The 26,224-nt window shown below is 27.6% G+C and overlaps 1 protein-coding gene across 1 annotated transcript; it reads right to left on the minus strand.

Moving 5' to 3' along the window:
- Positions 1–483: 483 nt before the first annotated feature.
- Positions 484–25,698, minus strand: LOC142327049 (very-long-chain 3-oxoacyl-CoA reductase-like). The gene is made up of 6 exons (XM_075369817.1): positions 25,295–25,698; positions 12,585–12,631; positions 10,144–10,219; positions 6,738–7,066; positions 2,583–2,795; positions 484–2,183 (listed from the first exon to the last, which is right to left on the minus strand). Exons 1-6 carry the CDS (start codon positions 25,449–25,451, stop codon positions 2,034–2,036), a joined length of 972 nt encoding a protein of 323 aa, XP_075225932.1. The 5' UTR covers positions 25,452–25,698; the 3' UTR covers positions 484–2,033.
- Between the last annotated feature and the right edge of the window lie 526 nt (positions 25,699–26,224).

The raw sequence follows: 26,224 nt of genomic DNA on the forward strand, positions 1-26,224 counted from the left end.
TTACAGAATTCTGTTAACAAGTTGACTGTGTTTTTTCAATATAAGAAGTGGCTATAGAAAGTTTTTCTGTGTAATTTCTTGAATTTTAAACAAAATCAGAAAATACGAGTTTATTACACATGCATATCTTGTTTTTTATCTAATAAATTTCATAATTCTTATACAAAGTAAGTTTATTTGTTTACTGACCTTCAAATAAAGCATTTCATAGTTTTGGACCATAATATTTTATGTATACCTGAATTTTATTAACGAAACACTCTTTCTTAGACGAATTATTAAACTCAGAACAGCTCATGATCATAGGCTGTTTTTCATTCTAATTTTTTTAAGTTTTTTTCAACATTAACAACACCATTTACCAAACTGTAACATTTCAACATCTTCCTAATAAATCGGATATAATTCCTAAAAATTCATTATTAGACTTTGGATTGGTTAATACTGAAATAATAAATAAATTTTAATTCTTACTGACACCACTTATTGTAAAGTTTATTCCACTTAAAGATAAACATGACAATTTAAAAAAAAATTATTAACATTTAATTATGTTTATAAATGCAAATACATGATAATCATTTTTGTCTTTACAGTAATAATAACTAATTACAGACAACGAATCATACAAAATGTATGATTCGTTGTGTGATAGAAAATTAGTAATTAATTCATCAGACCAAGTTATACCAGATTATGGTTTACTAAAATAAACTTGTTCATAGATTCATACAATAGTAAAAATTGAGCAAAACTTATTGAACATTAACTAATATTAACAAATAACTTAGTAATTGAAATAAATTTGTAATAAAACCTGTTAATAAATTAAAACTAAAGAAGCAATTTACAGTGTTAAAATAGTACAATATTATGTTAGAAATTAGATTTGAGAGAATAGCCTCAGATGTTATCAAAACTACTAACAAGCTTTTTTTGCGTATTCAGTTACTCTTTTCCATTGTAATCACCTTAGAGATTTATATTTTTCACATTAACGATAATAAATGTTATTAAAAAACGTGATATATGTATTGTCGTAAATTATAGATCATTATAATTGCTCAGGAATATGTATTCTAACATTTTAATTATCACACACACGCGCGCACACACACACACACACACACACACACACACACACACACTTAGCATATTACAAATTTTTATTTTGTGAAAATAAGTCCACAGTAAAGTTTATTAATGAAAAATAATAAACCTCATTTATACGACTAAAGATAATTCCAGACTGATACTGAAATTAACATTTTACGATAATTTTTTATTAACATAAAAATGTTCTTTTAAATTACTTTTAGGTTATGAAAAAATATAAAAATCAATAAATTAGATAAACGTTTTGAATTGATATATTATTTAATTTCAAATTTAAGCAATATTATTGAAAATTTAATGCAAATTCATTATCTTATAATTAGAAGATAGTAATCAGAATGTCTGGATTTTAACTGTTAAACTTGTAATTTAAATAATTTCTTCATACTTTCTTTGATAGACTTGATATCCTGTATATTTTTAAATATAATTTGATTTCATTTTCTTTGTTTAATAAAAACATGTATTGAATTTTTTAAAAAAAGAAGTAAAATAACTCTTCTACAGACATATGGGGTTTGATTGAATGACTTAAAACTGGTTGACGATAATCATATTGGCAGTCATTATGGCAAAAACATTTCGTTCAAGTATATTTCAAGGACAAACAGAATAAACAATTTGAATACAAATTATGATAGTAACAAACCAACATACAAGTCACAGCAGCAGTTAAATAAATAGGATTATGAGTCTTGTTTATGGTTCCATTATGTGTTTAGTTACCACATTAATACAGAAAAAAAATCTTAAATTATTAATATACATAAAATTTATTAAATAGACGTCATAATCAAAAACACTGTAAAAAAGAAATTTAAGTTATATATATATATATGAATACAATTTATTTATTTTTGTTTGTTTTTTAGGCATATATATAAATATATATTATATATATATTTATACAGCAGTTTTTAGTACGATTTTAATTTATCTTTTTTTTTTACCTCTCTTGCAGCTGTTGATTGTATATCATATAATTTTACAAAATATCGAAGCACAAAACCAATTTGCCAGATATAAAATGATTTTGAAATTTCTAATTGTAATCTGCTATAAAGCTCCTAAAAATAAAAAGTATCATTTTTTATTAACAGTTAGTTTTGATAATATTGTTAGTAATATAATTAGGTTTTGAATATGTTTTCAATACAGTTTAAATGTTTATCAATTTTTTTCCATGAAAAACAGTTTTTCTGCACCTATAAGGAATACCACTGCTTTCAAAATGAAAAACACAAGGATTATTATATTAATTTAAAAAAAACTATTTTTATTTATTTATTTTATACAAAATAATGCTATTATATTTAAAGTTAAATAGTAAATAGAGGTTAAAATATGAAATAACCTTTTCAATGTCTACTATTAATTTTTACTACATTAGTTGTTTATAAAATAAAAATTCAAACTGTAAGTAAGATGGTCAGATAAAATTATAGTTATTTAAAATGTATACTTACAAAAATATCATGTGAAATATAACCAGTTGTGACATCAGATATACCGATTGTTTTAATTGCACTTTTAACATAGTCAACAGCAGATGGAAGCAAACAAGGTATAGGAGAGGTTGTCATTTTTGTTGAGACAAAACTGCTTGTTAAAGAATGAACAGTAATTCCATATTTTTTATATTCCCTATGTAAGTCTTGACTAAATTTTAATACAAATGCCTGCATAGAGAAAATATTACTGTATTAAACATTTTAGAAAAATACTGTATGTTTGTAGTTCAAAAAAATTAATAAAGCTATAGTCTGGATATAAGCTTAAGTCCTGCAGCAATTGCAGTAAGACACATGGTATACTTATGCCTATGTGTCTTTCTGGAAAATTTTTAATTTTCCATTGTCCGTTTTTTAATATTATCTAGTAAACAATTGATAAAGCAAATATAGTAGACTATTCATAAATATATTAAAACTGTACTTGATTTCTATGAACATTTAAAATTACAATGTGCAAATAAACAACTGTGAATAATTTACATTCAATGCATTGATAAAAGTACACTTAGAAGCCACTAGAAGTACTAATTTTGAAATTTAATTTTATTGTGTGGCCAGTCACTTAAGCTATTTACAAATTCAAAAATTTGAGCTACTTTTGAGAAGAAATTAATTCCTCAGTCTTATACAACTTAGATTTTTCATATCCACTGAATTGCTTTTCGGGAAACTACCATATTTTTGTAGCTCTTTTAATAACATTATTATTGAAATAACATATTTCTTGAGTTAAACCTCTTCTTATATGAGAATTACGTCAACTACATACCTACGTCAATCAATTATTTTAGCATAAATAATTATTATAACCAATTCCTGATTCAGATACCAGAAAATCTTAACTATATTCTAGACTTCACAAATAAGTTCAAACATACGTTTAAAATCTGAAGATAACTTACAAAAACTGACATAATCATTTACAATTATCCCTCCATCTCATAAATTGAAAATTTTTAGCATATACAAAAATTTTGCGCGGGCTGCACAATATTCCCTTTCATAAGAATGAACCATACAAAAAATACTTAGATGATTTCAAATGTACAGTAGAACACAAATTAACAAAACTGAAAAAAATGCTCACAAATTTGAAAAACAAGGATACCAGAACCATTAAAAAACTAAATGTATATTTGTATTTTAAAACTTGTTAAAAAATTAAACACATGCTCAGACTCAGATAAAGTTTTTTATAGCATTTGTCTGAAAATAAAGCATGTTCAATGAATTTAAAAAGTGTTTTACATGATTTAATATTGTATATCATTGATAGCAAAATTCAAATATTTTGAATTTGTTTTATACTATATTTTACGGTCACTATATTTTTGTCCATGGTGGTCAGCAATGAGAATTATTTTTAAATTATAAACTTCTGTTATGACAAATCAAACTAGATTTTAAAATAAAATCTTAAAGTTAATTAACTAACTTTAAAACTTTTAATCATTTTTGTAACAATCATCAGTGACTGGTTCTATTGCTGTTACACTAATGTTCATAATTTTTGTTGCCGGTGGTTATTTTTAATTAAGCAGATACCTCCACAGATATAAATTACAAATTGATCAACATTAACAACAACCTTGATATTCTACTTACACACATACAAGCTTGCATGAGTACACACACACACACACACACACGCACACACACACACACGCACACACACGCGCACACACACACACACATATATACACATACATGCGCACACACACACGCACACGCACACACACACACACGCACACACACGCAGACACACGCACACACACATATATATACACATACATGCACGCACGCACACACACACACACACACACACACACACACACACACACACACACACACACACACACACACACACACACACACACACACACACACACACACACACACACACACAAACAAACAATCAAAATTCATCTTAACATTATGAAAATGTTTACTTATGCAAATATCAGTTACAATGGTAGAATACTTATGCTATATAAATTTAAATGAAAAACTCAAATCATATTCAACACGCTTCTGAATACATTATAAATATGATGTTAATATTTTTTCTAATTACAAAAAACTGATAGCAGTTGTATAAAACACACCTCTTTTTGAAGATGTTTTAAGACATTCTAAAGTAAGTTATTAAAACATTTTATAATAAAATTTGGCACTCAGTTATTCATTGGAAAAATTTAACTACACATACTGATTAATCATCACCACATTTTTAAGATATGGTCGTGATGTATTTGTTTATAGGTACTTCTTTTTTTTTGATTTTGATAAAAAATAAGATTGATTTTAATAAAGGTTCAGTTAAGATTTTCTGGTATCTGAATCAGGCTATTATTCTAATATCAGAAATAGAGTACATGAAAAAAAATTAACTCAAACACATTTTTTTTTTATCCCTGCCTCCCAGAAACAGACCTCCAATTAAGCATGAACACGGTTCCAGGAGGTGCATTTGCCTGCAGCTGCCAGATGAGGGAAACCTCAGGCCTGGCTATGCCGTTCCTGGCCTCCATCACCCAGTAACCGGGACTCGGTCCTTTGTGCTTTGCCTCTTACAGGGACACCCCTAGAGGAACGGCCCCACCGGGACTCAGTCTTTTAGTTCAGAGGCTCAAGAGTCCCCGTACTTAATCACCACCGCCCATCCTTGCAAGCACGGGCGAATGGCAGCTTCGTATGGAGCTGTCCCTTACCCCCTTGCTTCCGATATTTCATTTGCAGTATAATTCAAAAGCATTAGTTGCATTAAACAACATTACAATATCAGTGTCTGAATGTTCCTCTTCTGATGATGTCATTAGAAGAGTTGAAAGCTTACAAGATACAGAGTGGCTTGCTACTCGCCAGTGAAAATGCAAATATTGTCAATGGGTGTCTTATATTGTTTAAAAATTATAGCAAAAAGAAAATACCACAGCCAACATGTTAAAGTAGCTAGCTATTTTATGTTCAGATCAAAAAATTTTTTGGTAGTTTTTTTATATGAATTGTTTTTTAAAATGTAATATTTAGTAATCAGTAGAATACTTGCTTTTTAATCTGTAATTAATTAGAAGTATAATATGTTTTTGACCACAGAGAGTTATATGATTTTTTTCATACGTGTGGTTTAATCTATTGTGCAATCAGGTAGAGTAAGGAGCTGCGTATTACACTTGAAGGGAATTTGGATGAAATTCAATCTGTACTGGGCTAATTTAAATGAGATTTGAATAAGAAGCTTTTCAGGAATTTCTTGATGGTTGCAGACAAAGAAGTGTTCAATAAAAATATCATCGAATTTTCCTGTTAGAGAAAAAAGAGTAATAAAACAAGTATGTAATCAATTTATTAATTTTTTTTTATGTTTGTTTCATTTCTTTACATGAATCACACTCTTTGAAAATTAACAGTTGCTTAAATTTACTCATTCCTAAGGCAATGCTCATTTTTGGACATTTTAATCAATTAACGAAAGAAATAATTATTTTTAGATCAATATTGTTGAAATTCAAACTAGCTCTGCTATAGAATGAAATATCATATTAACCCCAGAGTTATTGGTCCATTGTCGACGCCTTTTAGTCTAGAACATATAAAGTAATGATAAGCTGTATTAACTGAAGTACAAAATACCAAAGAAATTTATACATCTCTATTACTGTATAACAGTTATTTATTATTTTATAAGTTCCTCTAAATAGATAAAAATAAGATGATTCGCACAAATTTTAAAGTTGATGTTAAAAAGAGAGTTAATTAAAATTTTATTTTTTTTTTTATGTACTTTTTATTTTGTTCTTAGATTATAAGAGTTAAAATTTGTTGTATTATATAATGTCAGTTTATTTTCTTTCTAAACACCTTCATTAGACTTGAGACCTCAGTACTCTTGCATTAATTTGATCTTTCACTTATATTTCTTAAATATTCACTGTTTGTAATTATTGTACTACTGGAAGAAAATAATTAATTCATTCAAAAATTAAAAGCGTATCGTTAGAGAAGACCTATGTATGATTAAAGTAACACTTAAATTAAATTAAATTTTATGACACAACTCAGTGGATAAAACAAATAAAACAAGTGCAGAATGATCATCAAAATTACCTTTGTTGCTCCATAACATGAAGTATTAGGAATCGGTAATATTGCAATTGTTGAAGCCATGTTTATTATTACACCACATTTCTTTTTAATCATATTTGGCATAACAACTGAACACATCCTAATCATTGGTTTTATATTTACTTCTACCATATCTTCTATTTCAGTTTTGTTACACTCCAAAAATGGGGCAAAACCTGTACTTAGACCGACATTATTAATAAGTACTCCGATATCCAGCCTGTCCAATTCCTGTTTTATGTGTGGCATTACTTTATCAGTATTTGTAAAATCAGCCACAACAATTTTTGTTTTGATATTGTATTGTTTATCTGAAAAAAAATATATGGCTGTTATTCTAATTTTTATCATTTTTTCCTTTGTTTAAAGAATAATTATTCATTAATTGTTATATAAGAAATATAGTCCAGTTTTTAATAGAAATGGAAGTAGTACTAAATAATATCAAATATTATTGTTAAAAATGTAACTATAATAAACTACTAGAAAATTTAAAAAATTAAAATTGAAAAAACAAAATCATTCTTGACGGGGAAATTACAAATTTACTACAATCACTGTTTTCTCAAATAAATTAATGAACCACAAAAATCTTCTACTGATCAAATTTCAATACATAAACAGTTAAAGAAATTCAGTCCTGGTTTAGTAAGATATAATGAACAAAATTCTTAGTAGTCAACCTTTTAGTAAAGTATTAAAGATCAGATGTACAAAATATTGAAATCTATTAAATAAACAAATTAAAACAGCTAAATCAAACTATTACAAAAATAAAATTTCACTTTGTAAAGGAAATGATTAAATAACCTGAGATTGTATAGAAGAAATTCTAGATATCAGAAGTACTTGAAGAAAACATCAGAAGTACTTTCCAGATAATGACCACAAAATTCTAAATAAGCATTTTTCGCAATTAGGAAAGATATATGCATTAAAACTACTAAAAATGATAATTTAAACAATTCACAATATTCAGATTTTATGAACTCAGTCTTGCAATTTCTTTTTTCAACCACGTGACTAACTGAAATGAAATAATTAATGCTTTAAAAAAAATAACTCATCTCCTGGTATTGAAAAAGAAATAATATTTTTTTTAAATATAGCACCTTTCATATGCTTTTATTACTAATAATAATTTGTTGATTCGCTCACCTTTTTAGCATAAAGGAAATAAAAGCACAACATATTTAATAATAGAGATAGATATCAAATCAGATATAACAAATTATAAGACTATAAAGCAACTGATGTATGAAAACAATGATACTAGTCAGAATTTTTTTCTCCGAGAGTAATGATTTTAACACTATACAGCCACAGGGGGCAAACTGTAAGCATCACATGTAGGCTGAATACCATATCCATTTTGGTAGGTTTAGCTCACCACTTACTAGTGGTGAGCCAGATAATTCTTTGGAGATATTTCTCTAAACAATTATTTGGCTAACTGAAGAAAGCAACAAGAAACAACTTCATTCCTCACTTTCTCTAATAAAATCATTTTGATATTTATTATTCTTAGGGATGATATTCATAGGGATGTATATATCTATGGAGTAATTTGTGACCTAAAAGTTACAAATAACTCATTAATCGCTTATTATAATTATTGTAATCAGCTCATTTTAGGTCACCTATAGACACTACAGTAATGGACTTAATAAATAAATAAATTTAAATCAGTTCATGATATGAAATATTAATCACTAAATGAAGGAGAAAAAATTTTTATTCTTTGTAGTAGAGATTCGAATGATGAACAGGTAAAAATAAATTTTAATTAAAAAAAGAGGTCTTAATTTTTGGGTATTTTGTTTAAAATTGAATTATTACTTATATTTACTCAAGAGAGAATAGTTAAAAAATTTTTAAGTTAAGTTTTAAGTTTTAATTTTGTGTTGTTAAATCGCATCTAATAATAAGGTTGATAGGCAGTTTTTTTTATATTTATAGATTAAACCAACTTAAAATAGAAATACATGTTTTTACTAAAATTGAACATTTTTTCCACTTACCACTTTTTCATTTCTTTTCTTTTTTTTATAATTTCCATGACTGAAATCTTTGATTCTTCAGAATGTATTTTTTTTATGAAAATAATTAATTTAAAAAATATTAAAACTTTAAAATTGTACGGAGAGATGTCTCTTATCTCAGTTATTGCAATAAAATGAATTATTCTGCTTCTATTACAATCTTTTGGTACTAAACAATTTTTTTAATGTAACTGCTGAAATAAAAACATAAACATTTTTTCTCTTTAAATGTTGTGAATTTATTAATTTTGTTTTTATTTTAAATTGACATTTATTAATTTACATTGTTTTTATTATAAACATTTAAGTTGTTACATATTTTATTAAATTAAATTCAAATGTTAATAATTTATAATTAAAAATATATTTAAATAGAGTACCAAAATGATAGTTTCATTATTTACAAATACGTAGTATTAGTAATAGCAGAATAATTTAATTTAACTTAGGTGACTAAGATAGCAAATATCTATTTATTTCTACAATTGTAAATTTTAATTATTTTTTTAATTAACATTTAATGAAAAAGATCTCAGGAAAATCTTTTATTAAAATTTAAACATTTCTTACCTTAATATTTTATATCAAATAATGAATTTTTTTAATTTGGTCACATATAATTTTATATTTACATTACGCGCACGCACGTACGCACACGCACACACACACGCACGCGCGCAAATACGCACACACACACACACACACAACATACCTATTAAATAAACTAATTAAAACAGCTAAATTAAACAATTGATATTACAAAAACAAATTCTCGCTTTTAAAGGAAAGAGATTAAATAACAATTTAGTCATTTCATCACACTATGTGCGTGTGCATGCATGTGTATTTATATACAAATCACTCACACATTTAATTTTTTTTAAAGTTTTAAAAACATGGTTAAGTTTATAAGCATTAATATGAAATTCTTTATTGTATCTTTTTCTTAGTAAGATTTCTATTGTTTTAATTTCTTAAATCTCTTTTGCTTTTTATTTTTTGCTTGCCAAATTGTATTTCTTAATTTTGTATTTGCCACCTGGAAGTCATAAATTTGATGTAATCATTTTGTTTACCTATTTCTTTTCATTTTACTTCCAAATTTAGATATTTTGATTATTTAGGTACACATGATTGCTCAATGAAAATTGTTTTGATATTTTTTGCGACCTACTGCTGATGAGAATGTTTATTGTAATATTATTCGTTTCTTCTCAATACCAGTTTTAAGTTCATAAAAAAAAAATTCTAAAAAAATTATTTTAACTATAACATACATAACATTTAAAAAATTCAGTTTTTGTTAAAATATTTTTTAAAACTCAGTTTTGTGAAAAATTACGTACTTAATTGTATGGCAAGATCATCAAGTTTTTTCTTTGTTCTGCTTATCAATATTAAATCCATTCCAATTGCTGCCAGCTAAAAAAGAAAATAATTTGATCAGTTAATAATAGAATAATTCCTTACACATTTTCTTATAAAATAGACTAAATTAGATTTAGTATAATATTCTTTTAAATTTGCATATAAGCAATAATCTAATTCAGAATTATAATGAACAGAAATACTTTAAAGTAGAAAATAAAAGATTCACATCAAAAACTTGACCAAACATCACAATATTTTAATTGACAATGAATCTACACCAGAAGTTCAAAAATGTTTTTCTTAAACTTGTTAGCAAAAAAAATTGAATAAAATTTTCTATTCAAGTGATGATGACATTTAAACTTTGCAATCTCACACTTCCAAAAAAAAAACAAAAAACAAGTAGTTCAATCTGTTCTACTTTTCAAATTAAACAGAAAGTGAGAGATATATTTTAGAGGATTGGTGTATATAAACTTCCCTATATTTAAGAATAAGCAAATGCAGTAAATATGAAAGAAAAAAATACTTGAGAATTTCATTTAAAAAATGTTTTCAGAATCAACTTCAAACTTTTTTTTTACCTATTGTGAAAAAACTATGATATTCTTCATATTTTCCTCCTTAAAATATTTGAAAAACACGATTCCCAGTCTTGTAATAGAAAAAATACGTTATTTCTGTATTTCATTTAAATTCATATTATAATATAAGGAATATTATATGATTAATTAATGTATTGTTATGATATTCCGTGACAATTAGCATTGATAATCATGTATAATTACCAACTGTGTAATAACGACTGAATTAAATTTTATATTACATTTTTATATTTTCAATATTACTATGTTTTTCAGCCATATTTACTTAATACAATATTTTAAAATTCACATCACATTATTTTCAGTTACAGATGTTATTGTATTAATTGACTGATACTGCTCTTTCCAACTTATACCAGTTGATATTTCCACCTATTTTTTTCTTAACTTAGGAAGACAAGTTTTTAGATAGCGATGAAGTAAGTTGAGTTTGAATTTTGTGTATTCATTTAAATCAGTTTACACAGAAATCAAAACTGTACTGTTAGTGAGAGGTGGATGAATATTTTTAGTTATTAACTTGGCAAAATAACAATATCAAAGCAATACCTATACAAGTATTACTATGATGAAAGTTGATTAATCTGTTTTGAATTTAGAATTTGCAGTAACTTGTTTTTCTTCCTCTTCTAAATTTAACAAATCCATTTATTCTGTTGAAATTAAATTTACTGAAATATTTTTAAGAACTATATAGAAAATTAACTTAAACAATATGAATTATGTAAATAAAGGATACACAAAATAATCAGATATAAGTTCAAATCTAACATACTTTTTGACCATATTCAAAAACATACCTTTCTAACTCAAGAAATCGTACATTCAGGAACATCATCTTTGTCCAATGTAACAAAAAAACCAGCACCAGTCACTGTTGGTGGCTGCAAAATCCACTGGAAGCATTATAACTTCAGTTTTTAAAAGGTGATATTAAATAAATATGATTCAGTTTGCCGCTGAAAAGTTATTAGCTTCAATATTTATTTAACAACTAAGACTTTCTCTAAAGTGATGTGCAAATACTTGATGTAAACTAGTTACATTCCTCTGGTAGAATAACAGTATTCTATCTTTTACTTCTTGGGTTAAAGAGAGGTACATTCTACACAAAATAAAATCAGCTAAATGTAATAAAATTAGATCACTAAGTTTACATTAAGAATCTGAAATGTACATTTTGGAGTACATTGGACTACACGCATTCAAATTCAACAGTGATAAATAATTATGAAATATTTTTAGAATTTTTTTTTAGATTGTGCACAACATAAATTTATGATATAAAATATGGTATTAGAAGAGATAAAATGTTTACATAGTAAGCACCACTTCTTACTGACTTGACTATACTCAATAGCTACACATATATTATAATACATAATTACTGGCTAAATTTAATAGAATGATTGAGGAGGAATAGAGTGGGTTTTGTGCTGTCTTCTTCGTTGAGTCAAAAGTGAAGTTGCATCTATGAATGCAAATCTTATGAAATAAGGTGAGATTCACCTTAAAAGAAACAATTTCACTCTCTTTATCACAGGCACTAGAAGAATAATGAATATCATTATTTTCAGGGAAAGTAACTCCCCAAGTAGTACACCACTTTTTCTATGTTACTTCAATTGCATGACTGCCGTAAGATGAACTATTGTATTGTAAGGCAAAAATGAATTTAATTCTTTCTTAAAGTAAATTAAATGAAGCATTGATGCAAAAATGATGTGTTAAATAAAAATATTCACTAAGTTTAAATCTCTTTTAATTTCTGTCTAATATTAAATATTCATGAATATTTTTCTAGAACTTACCTCAAATGTAAAGGATTTACCAATGCCATCTGTGCAGCCTGTGACCACTGACATAAAAATTCACAAAAATTAATCAGTCATAAAGGAACAAAAGAAATCTGTATTATAATCTAACTATATTCTTATTTTAACTATGATAAACCTCAAGAAAAAAGTTCATCTATAATTCACATAAAATTCCAGACAGTAGAGAGTAAAATGGTGAAATCACAACAGTTCAAATTTATTAATTTCATAATTTATAAAATGCTCAAGGAAATTTAATATCTCTTTAAATGTTTCAATTCATTACGTCTAATCTTGTGATATTATACTCTATCTCATGTTATAAAAAATAAAAAAAGCTGGCAAAGAATTACAAAACTTTCCTGCCACTATGCCTTATATTCAACAAAATTTAAAATGGAAATAATACAATAAAATCAATTTGTTATGTAAAATTTATTTCATTTTAAATAAAAATTAAATTATTTTTAATATTATTCATGTTTTACAAATTCAAAAATCAAATAATATTTAGTGCTACGAAGATAATAATTTTTAAAATAAATTAAAATAAAATAATATTTTAGCATTACAATTTTGAGAAATATGTTTTCAACTTTTTGATTTGGTTCTCATGCAGCAGGCTTTTTCTAATGATAAAAATATTTACTAAAACTTATTTTAAAAAACTTTTTGAATTTTTTATTTATGTATTTTTGGACTACCTTATCAGAGGAAGGGGTATTAAGTTATTCTAGTGACTTTATTGTTTTAAAAATATATTCTGAGCATTAAAAATTTTAAATTAAAAAAAAAAAAATTTTTTTCATTTTAGAGATTCTCATACTCATGAGGAAGCATTCAGGTAAAATTACTTTTAAAGAAAATAATCCCCTAGTGGCAATAATAATTTTTTTTAAATAATTTTTTTTTATTTTTCAAAAAAATACAAAGATACAACCATAATTTTAAATAAACCAACTTGTAATTTTCTAGTTAGTTGAACATTTTTTTTTTGTTCAAGAAATACTTGAGTAATGGCTATCAAAAAATTAAGTTTTTTATATTTTTAATGTGATATATATCTTGCAATATGGATTTAAGTTTAAAATAAATTTTAAACAATTTTTTTAAAAATTAAAAAAAAATTTATTTTGTAACCACAGACCTTCGAATGGGATGAACAATCAATTTTATAATGGTTGGAAGACCTGTTTGATATAGAAAATATAAATGCAAAAAATTTACCATTAATTCCTTTTCTAAAGTTAGATGCAGCTAAAAAAAGAAAAATAATGAGGTAATTTTTTGGGTGGGGGTAAATACTAAATAAAAATTTTGTGATATTAATAAAAAAATGTTCAACTTTTGTTGTTAAATTGCCATAGTACAGATTTGAAATTTTATTTTAGCCAAAACACCCCCTTCCCTTATTCCTATTTTTTGCAAAAAATTAATACATTCTTTTCCCCTGAAGATAGTACTGTCTACAAATTTGTCAGAAAATCAGTCAACAGGGTCCAAGTACAGGCTAGTAAACATTGTACACTGCACAAATGTCCATCTGACAAAAAAGTTTTTTTTTTTACTTGGGGGCATTAGAATAATTTTTTTTAACAGACCATTTACAATCTATTAAAATCTATTTGTTTTTGTTAAATAAAATTTTTGTAAATGTCTAGTTAAGGCATAAAACTTAAATAAGGCCAATTTTTGTTAGATTATTTTCACTGATCTATTACTTTCCCATTATAGCATAGCTGTTATTAGCAGCATATAGTGCTGCAGCCGGAAAATAATCGTATTCTTTGAAAATCTTATAATTTCCAGCCCAGCATTTTGGTTAATGTGATAGATATAATCAGTTGATCTGTATTGTTCCAGGATATATTCATATTAAACAAAAGGTAGTTTTAATTTATTTTTAAAAGTATCATGATGATTCCTATGCTGAAATCTTCATGAAAATATTCATTTAACAGGTAAAACTTACTGTAATGTCATTTAAATTGTAACAACTTGCTCAAATTTTTAACTGCATCCAAATATTCTTTCAGTATTTGAAAGAAAAAAGATAAAATATAGCATCATTTTTCATTTTTAAATATTGTTTACTGGTTATTAACAATTATTGTTAATTATTTATTGTTTTTTTTTTTTTTTTTTTTTTTTTGTCTTCAGTCATTTGACTGGTTTGATGCAGCTCTCCAAGATTCCCTATCTAGTGCTAGTCATTTCATTTCAGTATACCCTCTACATCCTACATCCCCAACAATTTGTTTTACATACTCCAAACGTGGCCTGCCTACACAATTTTTCCCTTCAACCTGTCCTTCCAATATTAAAGCGACTATTCCAGGATGCTTTAGTATGTGGCCTATAAGTCTGTCTCTTCTCTTAACTATATTTTTCCAAATGCTTCTTTCTTCATCTATTTTCCGCAATACCTCTTCATTTGCCACTTTATCCACCCATCTGATTTTTAACATTCTCCTATAGCACCACATTTCAAAAGCTTCTAATCTTTTCTTCTCAGATACTCCGATCGTCCAAGTTTCACTTCCATATAAAGCGACACTCCAAACATACACTTTCAAAAATCTTTTCCTGACATTTAAATTAATTTTTGATGTAAACAAATTATATTTCTTACTGAAGGCTCGTTTAGCTTGTGCTATTCGGCATTTTATATCGCTCCTGCTTCGTCCATCTTTAGTAATTTTACTTCCCAAATAACAAAATTCTTCTACCTCCATAATCTTTTCTCCTCCTATTTTCACATTCAGCGGTCCATCTTTGTTATTTCTACTACATTTCATTACTTTTGTTTTGTTCTTGTTTATTTTCATGCGATAGTTCTTGTGTAGGACTTCATCTATGCCGTTCATTGTTTCTTCTAAATCCTTTTTACTCTCGGCTAGAATTACTATATCATCAGCAAATCGTAGCATCTTTATCTTTTCACCTTGTACTGTTACTCCGAATCTAAATTGTTCTTTAACATCATTAACTGCTAGTTCCATGTAAAGATTAAAAAGTAACGGAGATAGGGAACATCCTTGTCGGATATTTATTGTAAAGTCTAATTTTTAATTATTGTCATTTTAAGCTTTCTGAAAACTTTACAATTAGCAGTCAATTAATGATTAATTCATCCCTTAATTAATTATGAAGTTATTTTCCTAGTTTTAACTTCTAAAAGATAAAAACCTGCCAACTAAATAGAGAAATTTCTTAAAAGAAAATATTCATAAATATATCTTCATTAATCAATATTCTGGTACAAATGTTCTTTTTTAATTTTGTTTACACTTTTTAAAAACATCTTCAAAACATAAACTTATTAAAAGTTCTTTATTTTAATAATGTTTACTTTTAATCTAATTGTGTGTTTTAAACAGATCGTGTTTAGACATACTATCAACAACTTACAGGTTCAACTCATATTCAATTATTAACAAAAATGAAGCCTATCAAAGCACTTGAAATTTTTGTGTGGAGAGTAGGTATATTAAGAAAATAGCTTGTAATTTCAGCCAGTTGCAGATTGTTAACAACTCATCTTTACCAGAACAATGTTAGAATTATCAAGATTTTTATTGAAACACTCTACAATATTTAATATTTATGGAAAAGGGAATTGTTTATTGTAAACAACATAATAAGGTAGATATAAATGCTATTGTTTACTCTTCTCCCTCTCTCACTCTTTCAGACAAAGAATGGATTTTTTACATCTACAATTTTTTTTTGGTTGTGGTTTGTATGTATTACCTATCAGAGTTTAGAAAGCTCAATTGATGTTCAGGTGGGTATGGATTGTGGGATCTGTGGCTTCTTGCCATTTATGACGTTCTGTAATAATACACTATCCCCTCCACTGGATTATTAGTATTCCCAGTACTACTTCAGATGCCCTAATTAGCACTAATTTACTTATATGTGTTGCACTTCATAAACTTTGATGAGTAATAAGTGAATTAATTTAGGCATTTATATAAAAAAACAGACAGCAAAAACCATTTTCTTTCACACATTTTTAATGTTAAAAAATAATTTTAGATAAAAGTTTTGTGTTAAAAGCATAAGTCAAGATCAGTGTAACCTATTTTACATTTCTCTTATAGATATTTACATAATTATCGTTTTGTCTGTGCATTGCCAGAATACATTTTTTTCATGATGAACAGATATCAATAAAAAAAAACAAATTAACTCTGTCTTAATGTTTTTGTATCTATTTCAGTCTCACACTATAATATCCTAACAGATACTACCAAAACTTCACTGAAATTGGAGCTGGGTATTTACATAAAATATTTAACTTTCATTTTAATTTATTTTTTTATTTTTTACAAGTATACATACAAATTATTCTGTCCTCATCTAACAGGAAAACTATTTTATTTTTTTTTTTTGTGATATACTACATGGAGATGTATTTTAGTAATTTTTTTCTAGAAACAAGAATTAGAGCAAACAAAATTTGAAACAATTTTTTATGAATATATATTTTTTTTTAGACTTCAACCAAAAGTTTTTTTTAGATAGTAGATAAGAATTTATATTTAAAGTAATACTAGGTATACAGCTTGCTATTAATGAGGCCAAACAATGTACATTGAAGTTGATGAACAAGATTTTCATTTAAACAGTTACACTAATTCAGTTTAATGATACCATAAAAAAAAATTAATGTAAAAAGAAATGAAAATCTTGTTCATTAATTTCAACGTACAAGTGTATTGTTTCTCTTTCATTCAGTGCTAGAAAGAGAAAATAAACAACGAGAGGTTTTCTCATTAATTTATTTTCCCTCATCTCTTATTATTATAGAGATCATTTACTATTACTGTTTTTAAGATAATAATTACTATTATCTTTTCTGAAAAGATTACTCTAGTTTCTACAATAAGTACAATTAACCTTTCTTAGCTTCATTCTTTTATTATATGTTATAATGTAACATATTTATAATAAAAGAATGAAGCTAAGAAAGATAAAAAGTACTCAACATAGATATAATTTACTATATTTGTCTCTTAAATTGTGATATGTAAAACAAAAATTTAATAATTAATGATCTTATCATAGGTTCGTTGCATCAACATAAACTGACCAATTTTTTGTAGTTAGATAGATCAAATTAACATGAATAGTGGTTCAACTATCCTCAATGGTCTAACTTTATCTTTTTATTTACACTACCATACCTAATCTTCAAACTCTTGTTATGTAAATAATAGTTTTATTTTCTGTTCAAACCAGAAGTAAAATTTTAGATTTTCAATATTTAGTTTTAACAAAATTATTTTCAAGCTGCCCGTTAAATATAAAAATATTTATTTGTAAAATACTTATTTCTTTCAGTGCAATAGACATACAAGGAAGATAATAAATAGAGATTGGAAGGGTAGAATATGAGCATAGAATAAGTAGAAAAATGATCAAATGTAATTTTGTAAGAAAAAGGACATGAATCAAAATGTTTGCAGATGCACAATTAAATTTCTGTGCAGTCTTTTGCTTCTATCATTATCAGAATGGAGAAACTAGTCATAATTCCAGTAAATGTTTCCTACAAAATTGTTAAGAATTCTTATTTTTGTCTTCAGTCATTTGACTGGTTTGATGCAGCTCTCCAAGATTCCCTATCTAGTGCTAGTCATTTCATTTCGGTATACCCCCTACAACCTACATCCCTAACAATTTGTTTTACATATTCCAAACATGGCCTGCCTACACAATTTTTTCCTTCTGCCTGTCCTTCCAATACTAAAGCGACTATTCCAGGATGCCTTAGTATGTGGCCTGTAAGTCTGTCTCTTCTTTTAGCTATATTTTTCCAAATGCTTCTTTCTTCATCTATTTGCCGCAACACCTCTTAATTTGTCACTTTATCCACCCATCTGATTTTTAACATTCCCCTGTAGCACCACATTTCAAAACCTTCTAATCTTTTCTTCTCAGATACTCCGATTGTCCAAGTTTCACTTTATGGAAGTGAAACTTGGACAATCGGAGTATCTGAGAAGAAAGCGACACTCCAAACATATACTTTCAAAAATCTTTTCCTGATATTTAAATTAATTTCTGATGTAAACAAATTATATTTCTGACTGAAGGCTCGTTTCGCTTGTGCTATTCGGCATTTTATATCGCTCCTGCTTCTTAGTAATTCTACTTCCCAAATAACAAAATTCTTCTACCTCCATAATCTTTTCTTTTCCTATTTTCACATTCAGTGGTCCATTTTTGTTATTTCTACTACATTTAATTACTTTTGTTTTGTTCTTGTTTATTTTCATGCGATAGTTCTTACGTAGGACTTCATCTATGCCATTCATTGTTTCTTGTAAATCCTTTTTACTCTCAGCTAGAATTACTATATCATCAGCAAATTGTAGCATCTTTATCTTTTCACTTTGTATTGTTACTCCAAATCTAAATTGTTCTTTAACATCATTAACTGCTAGTTCCATGTAAAGATTAAAAAGCAATGGGGATAGGGAACATCCTTGTCGGACTCCCTTTCTTATTACAGCTTCTTTCTTATGTTCTTCAATTATTATTGTTGCTGTTTGGTTCCTGTAAATGTTAGCAATTGTTCTTCTATCTCTGTATTTGAACCCTAATTTTTTTTAAATGCTGAACATTTTATTCCAGTCTACGTTATCGAATGCCTTTTCTAGATCTATTTAAGAATTCATTTGTATTTATTTTGATATAACAAAAACTTCAATGTTAATAGTTATTTCATACTAAGTAATGATTGTGGTCAACCTTAAATTATTTACAAGTTACTGTTGAAAATTACATAGTCATTCTTATGAGAAATAACCAAGTTTAGTACATGAGGAGTGAAGTGGTTCCCCTTCCTGACTAATCTAAGCATACAATTGAACATCAGCATACAAATCCACCAAAATGCAAGTAATATTCAGTCTTATAAATAACACCTTCACTCTGTTTTAATATGAACTGTTCGCCGCAGATAAAGTGAACATCATTTCTTTCAAATAAGCCAATACTGACTGGTGACACTTTATATGCATATGCATATGCATATGCATTTATACATATACACTATCCATATACTTATGTTTATACTTATACATATGCACTTTATACGCTTCAGACACTTTACATGCATAGATGTACAAAGAACTGGGACAAATAGTGTAAAGACTAGACGACCATTTCAGTTGTTAACCAATTATTATCAATAGAAAGTATGTAAAAATTAAATTAAATAAATAATATGGAAATAAATATTAATTAACAAATAAATAATACTTATGCAACTCTATAAAACAAGTGTTTTGGCATTGTTTCTGAAATAAAAGGAATTAAATATGGAACAACTATACAATACAAAACACCGATATCACAAATTGACAGTCAGTCAAAGCACATAAAAGTGAATTTGCTAGTGAGAATGAGTCTTTGTCATTCTATTCTGATATGCTTTGAAGGGTTCCATAGGGTCATGTAATTCCACCACCGCGGCCACGGAATTATATCTTTCCAACCAACGTGTTCTGCAAAATTGAACGAGTTTTTCACGGTGTGAAGTTGTCGTTCCAATTTCACTTATCGATGATTTCAAAACACATTACTTTTTAGGGGATATTAAGCAATTCGTATAGACTCGATATTGTACCCATACAGATTCTAATTGCAGTTACTTCACCAGCACTGGAAACAGCTAAGTTGAGGCTGTGTGCTGAGCAGTGGACATATAAAGCTGGCGGAATTATTTCATTTACATGTGCCTGGACTCTGTTTGTCTTTCCTGACAATGGATAATTATTTCATTGTGTATTCCAGGACAGGTGTACTGCGCATTTCCAACACTACACGACACTACACTCTCGACTTCCAAATCAGCTGATTTGGAAGTCGAGAGTTACAGCGTTCAAGTCCTAGTAAAGCCAGATATTTTTACGTGGATTTGAATACTAGATCGTGGATACCGGTGTTCTTTGGTGGTTGGGTTTCAATTAACCACACATCTCAGGAATGGTCGAACTGAGAATGTACAAGACTACACTTCATTTACACTCATACATATCATCCTCATTCATCCTCTGAAGTATTATCTAAACGGTAGTTACCAGAGGCTAAACAGGAAAAAGAAAGAAAAGAAAGAAAGAACACTACACGTTAACATATTTTTTAATACAGTATCAGTCTGACTTCGAAAGCGAAGAAGTGCCCTGAAATTGCCATCATTTTTGTCTGTTTTTTTGTCAACCTCGACCTCTGTTTGACCCGAATAGAAGTCGAGGTTGACCTCCATTCGGCCCTGTGGACTCGCAGAGCGATACATTGTTTCCTGCAAAACAAAATACTCTCAATAATAGGAATAAGTTTTTTCCTGTTCTCCAGTTTCTTTTTAGTTATTGCAGTATCTATTAGCACATCCATAGACTTTGAAAGCGCATCTATAGACCACATGAAATTTCGGTCGAAGTACCGGCTACCTCCAAACTTTCTTTGTGATAAAGACACTTCTCATGTTCTGAAAATCGCTCGACGGTATCCTTCCAGTTGTCAAATTTCTCACAACAAATTTTACCTAAGGGTTCTTGCCAGATCCAACACCATTTCTTGGAGCAAAATGTGGACAAAATTTACAAAACCTGCCTTTCTTAAATTCGGAATATGCAAGTAAAGCCGTTTAAACTGAAATCGCAATTTCTCTTTCCTTTTGGATTTAGTTTCCAGGTATTGTCCAAGACATCCAGTTTTTTTTCATTAGACAAGTCGTTTCCTATGTAAATACCAGTACCATAAGCGTATGGTTTACTGGAACTTGAAGACGTTAAAGCTTCCGGAACCAGAACAATACACTTATCACTTTTAAATGATTCAGCGGGCACGTCAACATTTTTGAGTGATGTCAATGTACATTCAATACCAGCCGAGTTTTCACAGGAGAGTGTAAAAGTAGTTTCGGGAAGAACATTTGCGACAGCATCGTCACATTGCGGCAGCGAACAAATATTTGGCAATTTGAAATTTTCATTAACGTTAACATGAATCACTACCGGCATGCGACGTTTTGCTAAAGCAATTGTAAAATTGAACTTTGAGATCGGTTAGACATATTAAAGAACACGGAAAGATAATGTGAAATTTCTATTTAAAAATGTGAACTGTAAAATGTATAAAACGAACGTTCCACAACAAAATCTGAACTCGGACTAACGAGTGAATACCGCTCTACAATGTACAAAACTTCATATATGCGCGCTGCCACTGCAGAGCTTTCCCGACAATACGTTTCACAACAACTAATTTTATATGGTGTCGACCTTATTTTATTACAAGGTCGGTATTATTATCGTACCTTCTTATTAAGCGCCACGGCTTACCTCTCTTTCAGTACACGAGGACAGACATACGCTTTGACACCCACCGCGCCAGTGAAGAGCGTTGCCGCCTACTCAGAATGCTGAATGACGCTACTGTGTCGCACGTTGACTGATGTACTGTACGTGCCTCAGCTCCGATTACGGGGATTAAATTATTGAAGAAAGAAGGGCGGCAGACTGGATCTTATGTCTATAGATTTTGTTACTCTACAGTGAGAAAATACGATGGATTTTTAAAAAGATACGCAAATATATCTGTGTAAATTTATAGTATGTTTATTTTATATAGGCCTAATATTAAAAAGTACTTAAACCTTCAAGGAGGGGGGGTTCAAACTCGGTAACCCCCTGGATAATCCACATCCTACTGGATGTTCTTCGATTAGATCGGGTGGGCGGTCGTTTAGCAACATGACGTGTTGTCATATATCAGTTCTTTATGCTGCGCACCCGGGATCGACTCCAATTAAAACCGTAGATACTTTTAAATAAATTTGAATCCCTTTCGCTCGCGTTACCGTTATACTTTTAATTTTCGGGTTAAATTAATTATATAGTTTTCGGATTTCTTCAGGCAAGCTGACTGCCGATCAGTAATCGGTTTAGAGCCTGTTGTGAGGTACTACAAGTAATAAAATTCAGCCGAACAAAAGTCTTGATTAAATCTTTTCACTTGTCAATACTGCCAGTTTACCCGTTTTCATGTTAATCAGTTACATCTGTACGAAAAACTAATAAAATACTCTTATCATTTACCTACTACTGAAATAAAATTATTTTATCTTATAAGAAGTTACCGTTAAAGTTTACCATCAACCGTAAAGACACATTTACACATAGATTTAAGGTAACGTAGAAGTATACATTTCTTTAATTAAATCGATTTTCACTCGTCTTAGGAGAAAAAGCCACCAATATCTAACTGCATGAAGACAAGCAACTATTAAGGGGTCTTCAAATTGTAACCTTTTCTGACCTGCTCAGTACTAGAAAATACCGAAAAATTAAAAATATTGAAAAAATAAACAGAGGTAATTTAATTTAACGCTGTGAAGTATTTCTACTCATCAATGTATTAAATACTCATCAATTATATACTTGTATATTTAGTAATAAATAATTAATGAATCGAAGAGTTTTCTTTAATTATTTGTCTGTATTTCATTTACACAAAATTTATTTTCTGTAAAAAATTTGCTAACAAGTCAAAATGTAATAATATTGAAAAGCAAAACTTTCAATTTTAGAGTTTATTTAATTTATAACTCTATAATACGACGAACTGAAACGGATGATACTAAGAAATTATTATTTATTTTGCGTAAAATGTTTTACTTACAAAAATACTACGTGACTTTTAATCATAACTTTCTGTAATTAAAAAGTGCTCAATGAATAAATGGTCAGACACAATCGGAGCAAATTTCTGGGAATCTAACCGAGGAACATTCAATGAAATATTTTTATTTAACGACTACGTACGACTGTTGTGTATTAAGACATCAGAAACAAGCAGCTGTCTTTTCAGATGACACTTACGTAGATAATGGTTTGTCAAAAAAAAAAAAAAAAAAACATTTGAAGAATCAAAACGATAGTAACTGATGATTTTAAAGTAAACATTTTGTCCGGTTACTCCATAATTCAATATATCACAATATATGCTCAAAATTTATGCGTTCCTTAAATCTTGGTTTAGTACGCCTCGCCAGTACTTTCTAAGCTTCATGATGAACCGATTGTGAACCGAATAATCTTTCACGAAGCTGATAACTAACTGGCTATAACTGCTTGCTATATTATAGCAAGCAGTTTGTAATTGTACGAAACTAGAATTATTCATTTTTGTACAAAATAGTTTGTAGATAATTATTTTTTTATTTCGATTTCAAAGGAAAAATAAAATATTGACACTGTGTAAAACTTTTATATCTCAATAATTGTAGTTTGATTATAAGAACGTAGTGAATTTAAAATAATTTCAATATTTGTACATCCATAAATACTTCCTGCTTTTTTTTGTCGCTTTTTTAATATATTTAAATATAAAAATAATTCAACAGGGTTAGATAATTCAGAAAAGGGGGAGTAGCAATCCGACTAATCTCTAAGGAATATGAATCTCATTAACTTTGAGCTTGATAAAGTGTACTTCAGAATTATTCTACATTTATCTATTCTTACGTCAAACCTTTTACCAAAATAGTTGCTAAATAGTAATTGCTCTATTCGTCTTCGCCATGAGGAAACTTTTTTCGGAAATAACATTGCCTCTTATTGTGTCCGCTGACCTCATCAAATTCTTATGCTTAAATATTTATAATGCTTATAAAGGATTTGAAGGGTAGTGGCACTTTACAATCGATACTCGAAATATTTCATTTCTATGGAGTAAATGGAAAGTCCCTTTACAATGTAATAATTCCAGCTTAATCGGGCTCTACTGCTGCCAATTCTCACGGCTGATATCGCTCACTGCTGTTTTGTTAAAACAATTAAGTAACGATAAAAAGTTATAATTTAATGTCTGAAAATTAATTAAACGATCAAATTTAAATATTCCTGACATCACCAAAACTTAAAATAATTTTTAAGAAAGGGCATTCAACTTTTTTAATTAATTTGCATTATGAAAAGTTTTCATAAAAAGTTAAGAAAATGAATGTTAATGCTTATTTTAATCAATATATATCTGCATCCCACACTTCAATAATACAACAGTAAATAACACCTAAGATAATCATAACCAAATATTTATTTATTTATTGAATAATTAAAAAAAAATCTTAGATCAAGAGACTTTACTCCAATGATAACAAAAATGAAGTAGAATTAAGTATTTAGCCTACAATTAAAAGTTATATCAATGAAAAAGAAAATCTTACTTAATAAGCAATTTATTAATTTTTTTTTTTTAATAAAACTTTATTTCTAAAAGTATTGTTTTTTTTTAAAGATAATCCCAAATAAATTACTGAAATAATGAAATAATGTATATAACTCTCATTTACACTCTATATATTTAAATATTATAATATAGGAACAATTTTTAAAAACATTAAGAAATAAAATCATTTGTGTATATAAAAACTGAAAATGTGATTCAAGACAATTAAATATTTCTATAAAAAAAAATCTTATCTAATATTTGGATGACTTTCCTCCCCCACCCCCCGAAAAAAACCGAATTAATAAGTTATCATTAGATGTTAAAATTTAATTATTTTATCACTGCTCAGGAGTGTTGTTTTAGTTTCGCAATAATTTGCATTTCACAGATTTTCGAAAAAAATTAAAAATGAACTATACTATTTTTTATATGATATTTTTAATTTAAATACGTACCTGCCCATTGTCCAGTATTTTTTAAATCAATCGGTTTCTTTATAAGTGGCAATAAGACTCTTTTATAAATGACAAATTTTGTAAATAAAAATAATTTATAAATCACATATGTTATGAATAAATAGGTAAATAGTTTTAAAAATAAAAATAAAAACATTTTGATTAGTTGAAAACGATTAAAATATTAAATAAATAATATTATATAATTTTTTAACGCATTAGTTAATACACTTATTTAAAAAAGTTTAAAAATCGATTGCCGTGAACTTCATACAATTGAACTGAACCGCTCTGACTGATAAAGGACTGGTTTCTCAAAATAAATGTTCTCAAGTTCCTGAATATGGTTGTACTGTAAATATATAGCGTTAAACATTACTTAGTCGGCTACACAAAAAAAATAAACTATACTTTCTTGGATCGCAAAAATTCAAACAATGCTACAAAGGAAATTAAGAGGGGGAATGAACAAAAAAAAGCATAAACAAATAATATATTCATTTTGTTATTAAAGGTAATTTTGCTGTAAAAAAAATCAGAAATTAATAATCAGCTTTTATTCATAATAAGAATTAATTATAATTAATAAGAATAATAACAAATTCTTTATTTTCTGCCAATATAACCAAATTACAAACCTCTTAATATGAATTGCAAATACAATCTTACTAATACAATTATACAATTAGAATTAATATCATTCGTTAAATTAATAATGAATCCTATAGTAATACAAATAACATTCTATGAATCAACAAACAAAAAGAAAAAATAATGCCACGCAAAGAACTAGGCAAAAATAAATAAAAAATATAAATCAAACATTTACGCAACAAAATATATTTTTATTAATGTTATCTTGCCTTTTATTATAAAGTATATCTACTAATATTTGAAATAAAAAATTCAATGGTGGTCATGACACAATAA

The sequence above is a fragment of the Lycorma delicatula genome, chromosome 6 (genome assembly GCF_047948215.1).
Source record: "Lycorma delicatula isolate Av1 chromosome 6, ASM4794821v1, whole genome shotgun sequence".
In the NCBI taxonomy this organism is placed as follows: domain Eukaryota; kingdom Metazoa; phylum Arthropoda; class Insecta; order Hemiptera; family Fulgoridae; genus Lycorma; species Lycorma delicatula.

Excerpts from the sequence above, each read along its gene's own strand:
- LOC142327049 (XM_075369817.1), bottom strand. The coding sequence starts at position 25,451 with ATGTTTTTATTTTTATTTTTAAAACTATTTACCTATTTATTCATAACA. Across the intron at positions 2,796-6,737 it reads CATGTTATGGAGCAACAAAG|GCATTTGTATTAAAATTTAG; the intron begins GTAATTTTGATG and ends TTCTCTATGCAG. Across the intron at positions 2,184-2,582 it reads ATATTTCACATGATATTTTT|GAGCTTTATAGCAGATTACA; the intron begins GTAAGTATACAT and ends TTTTATTTTTAG.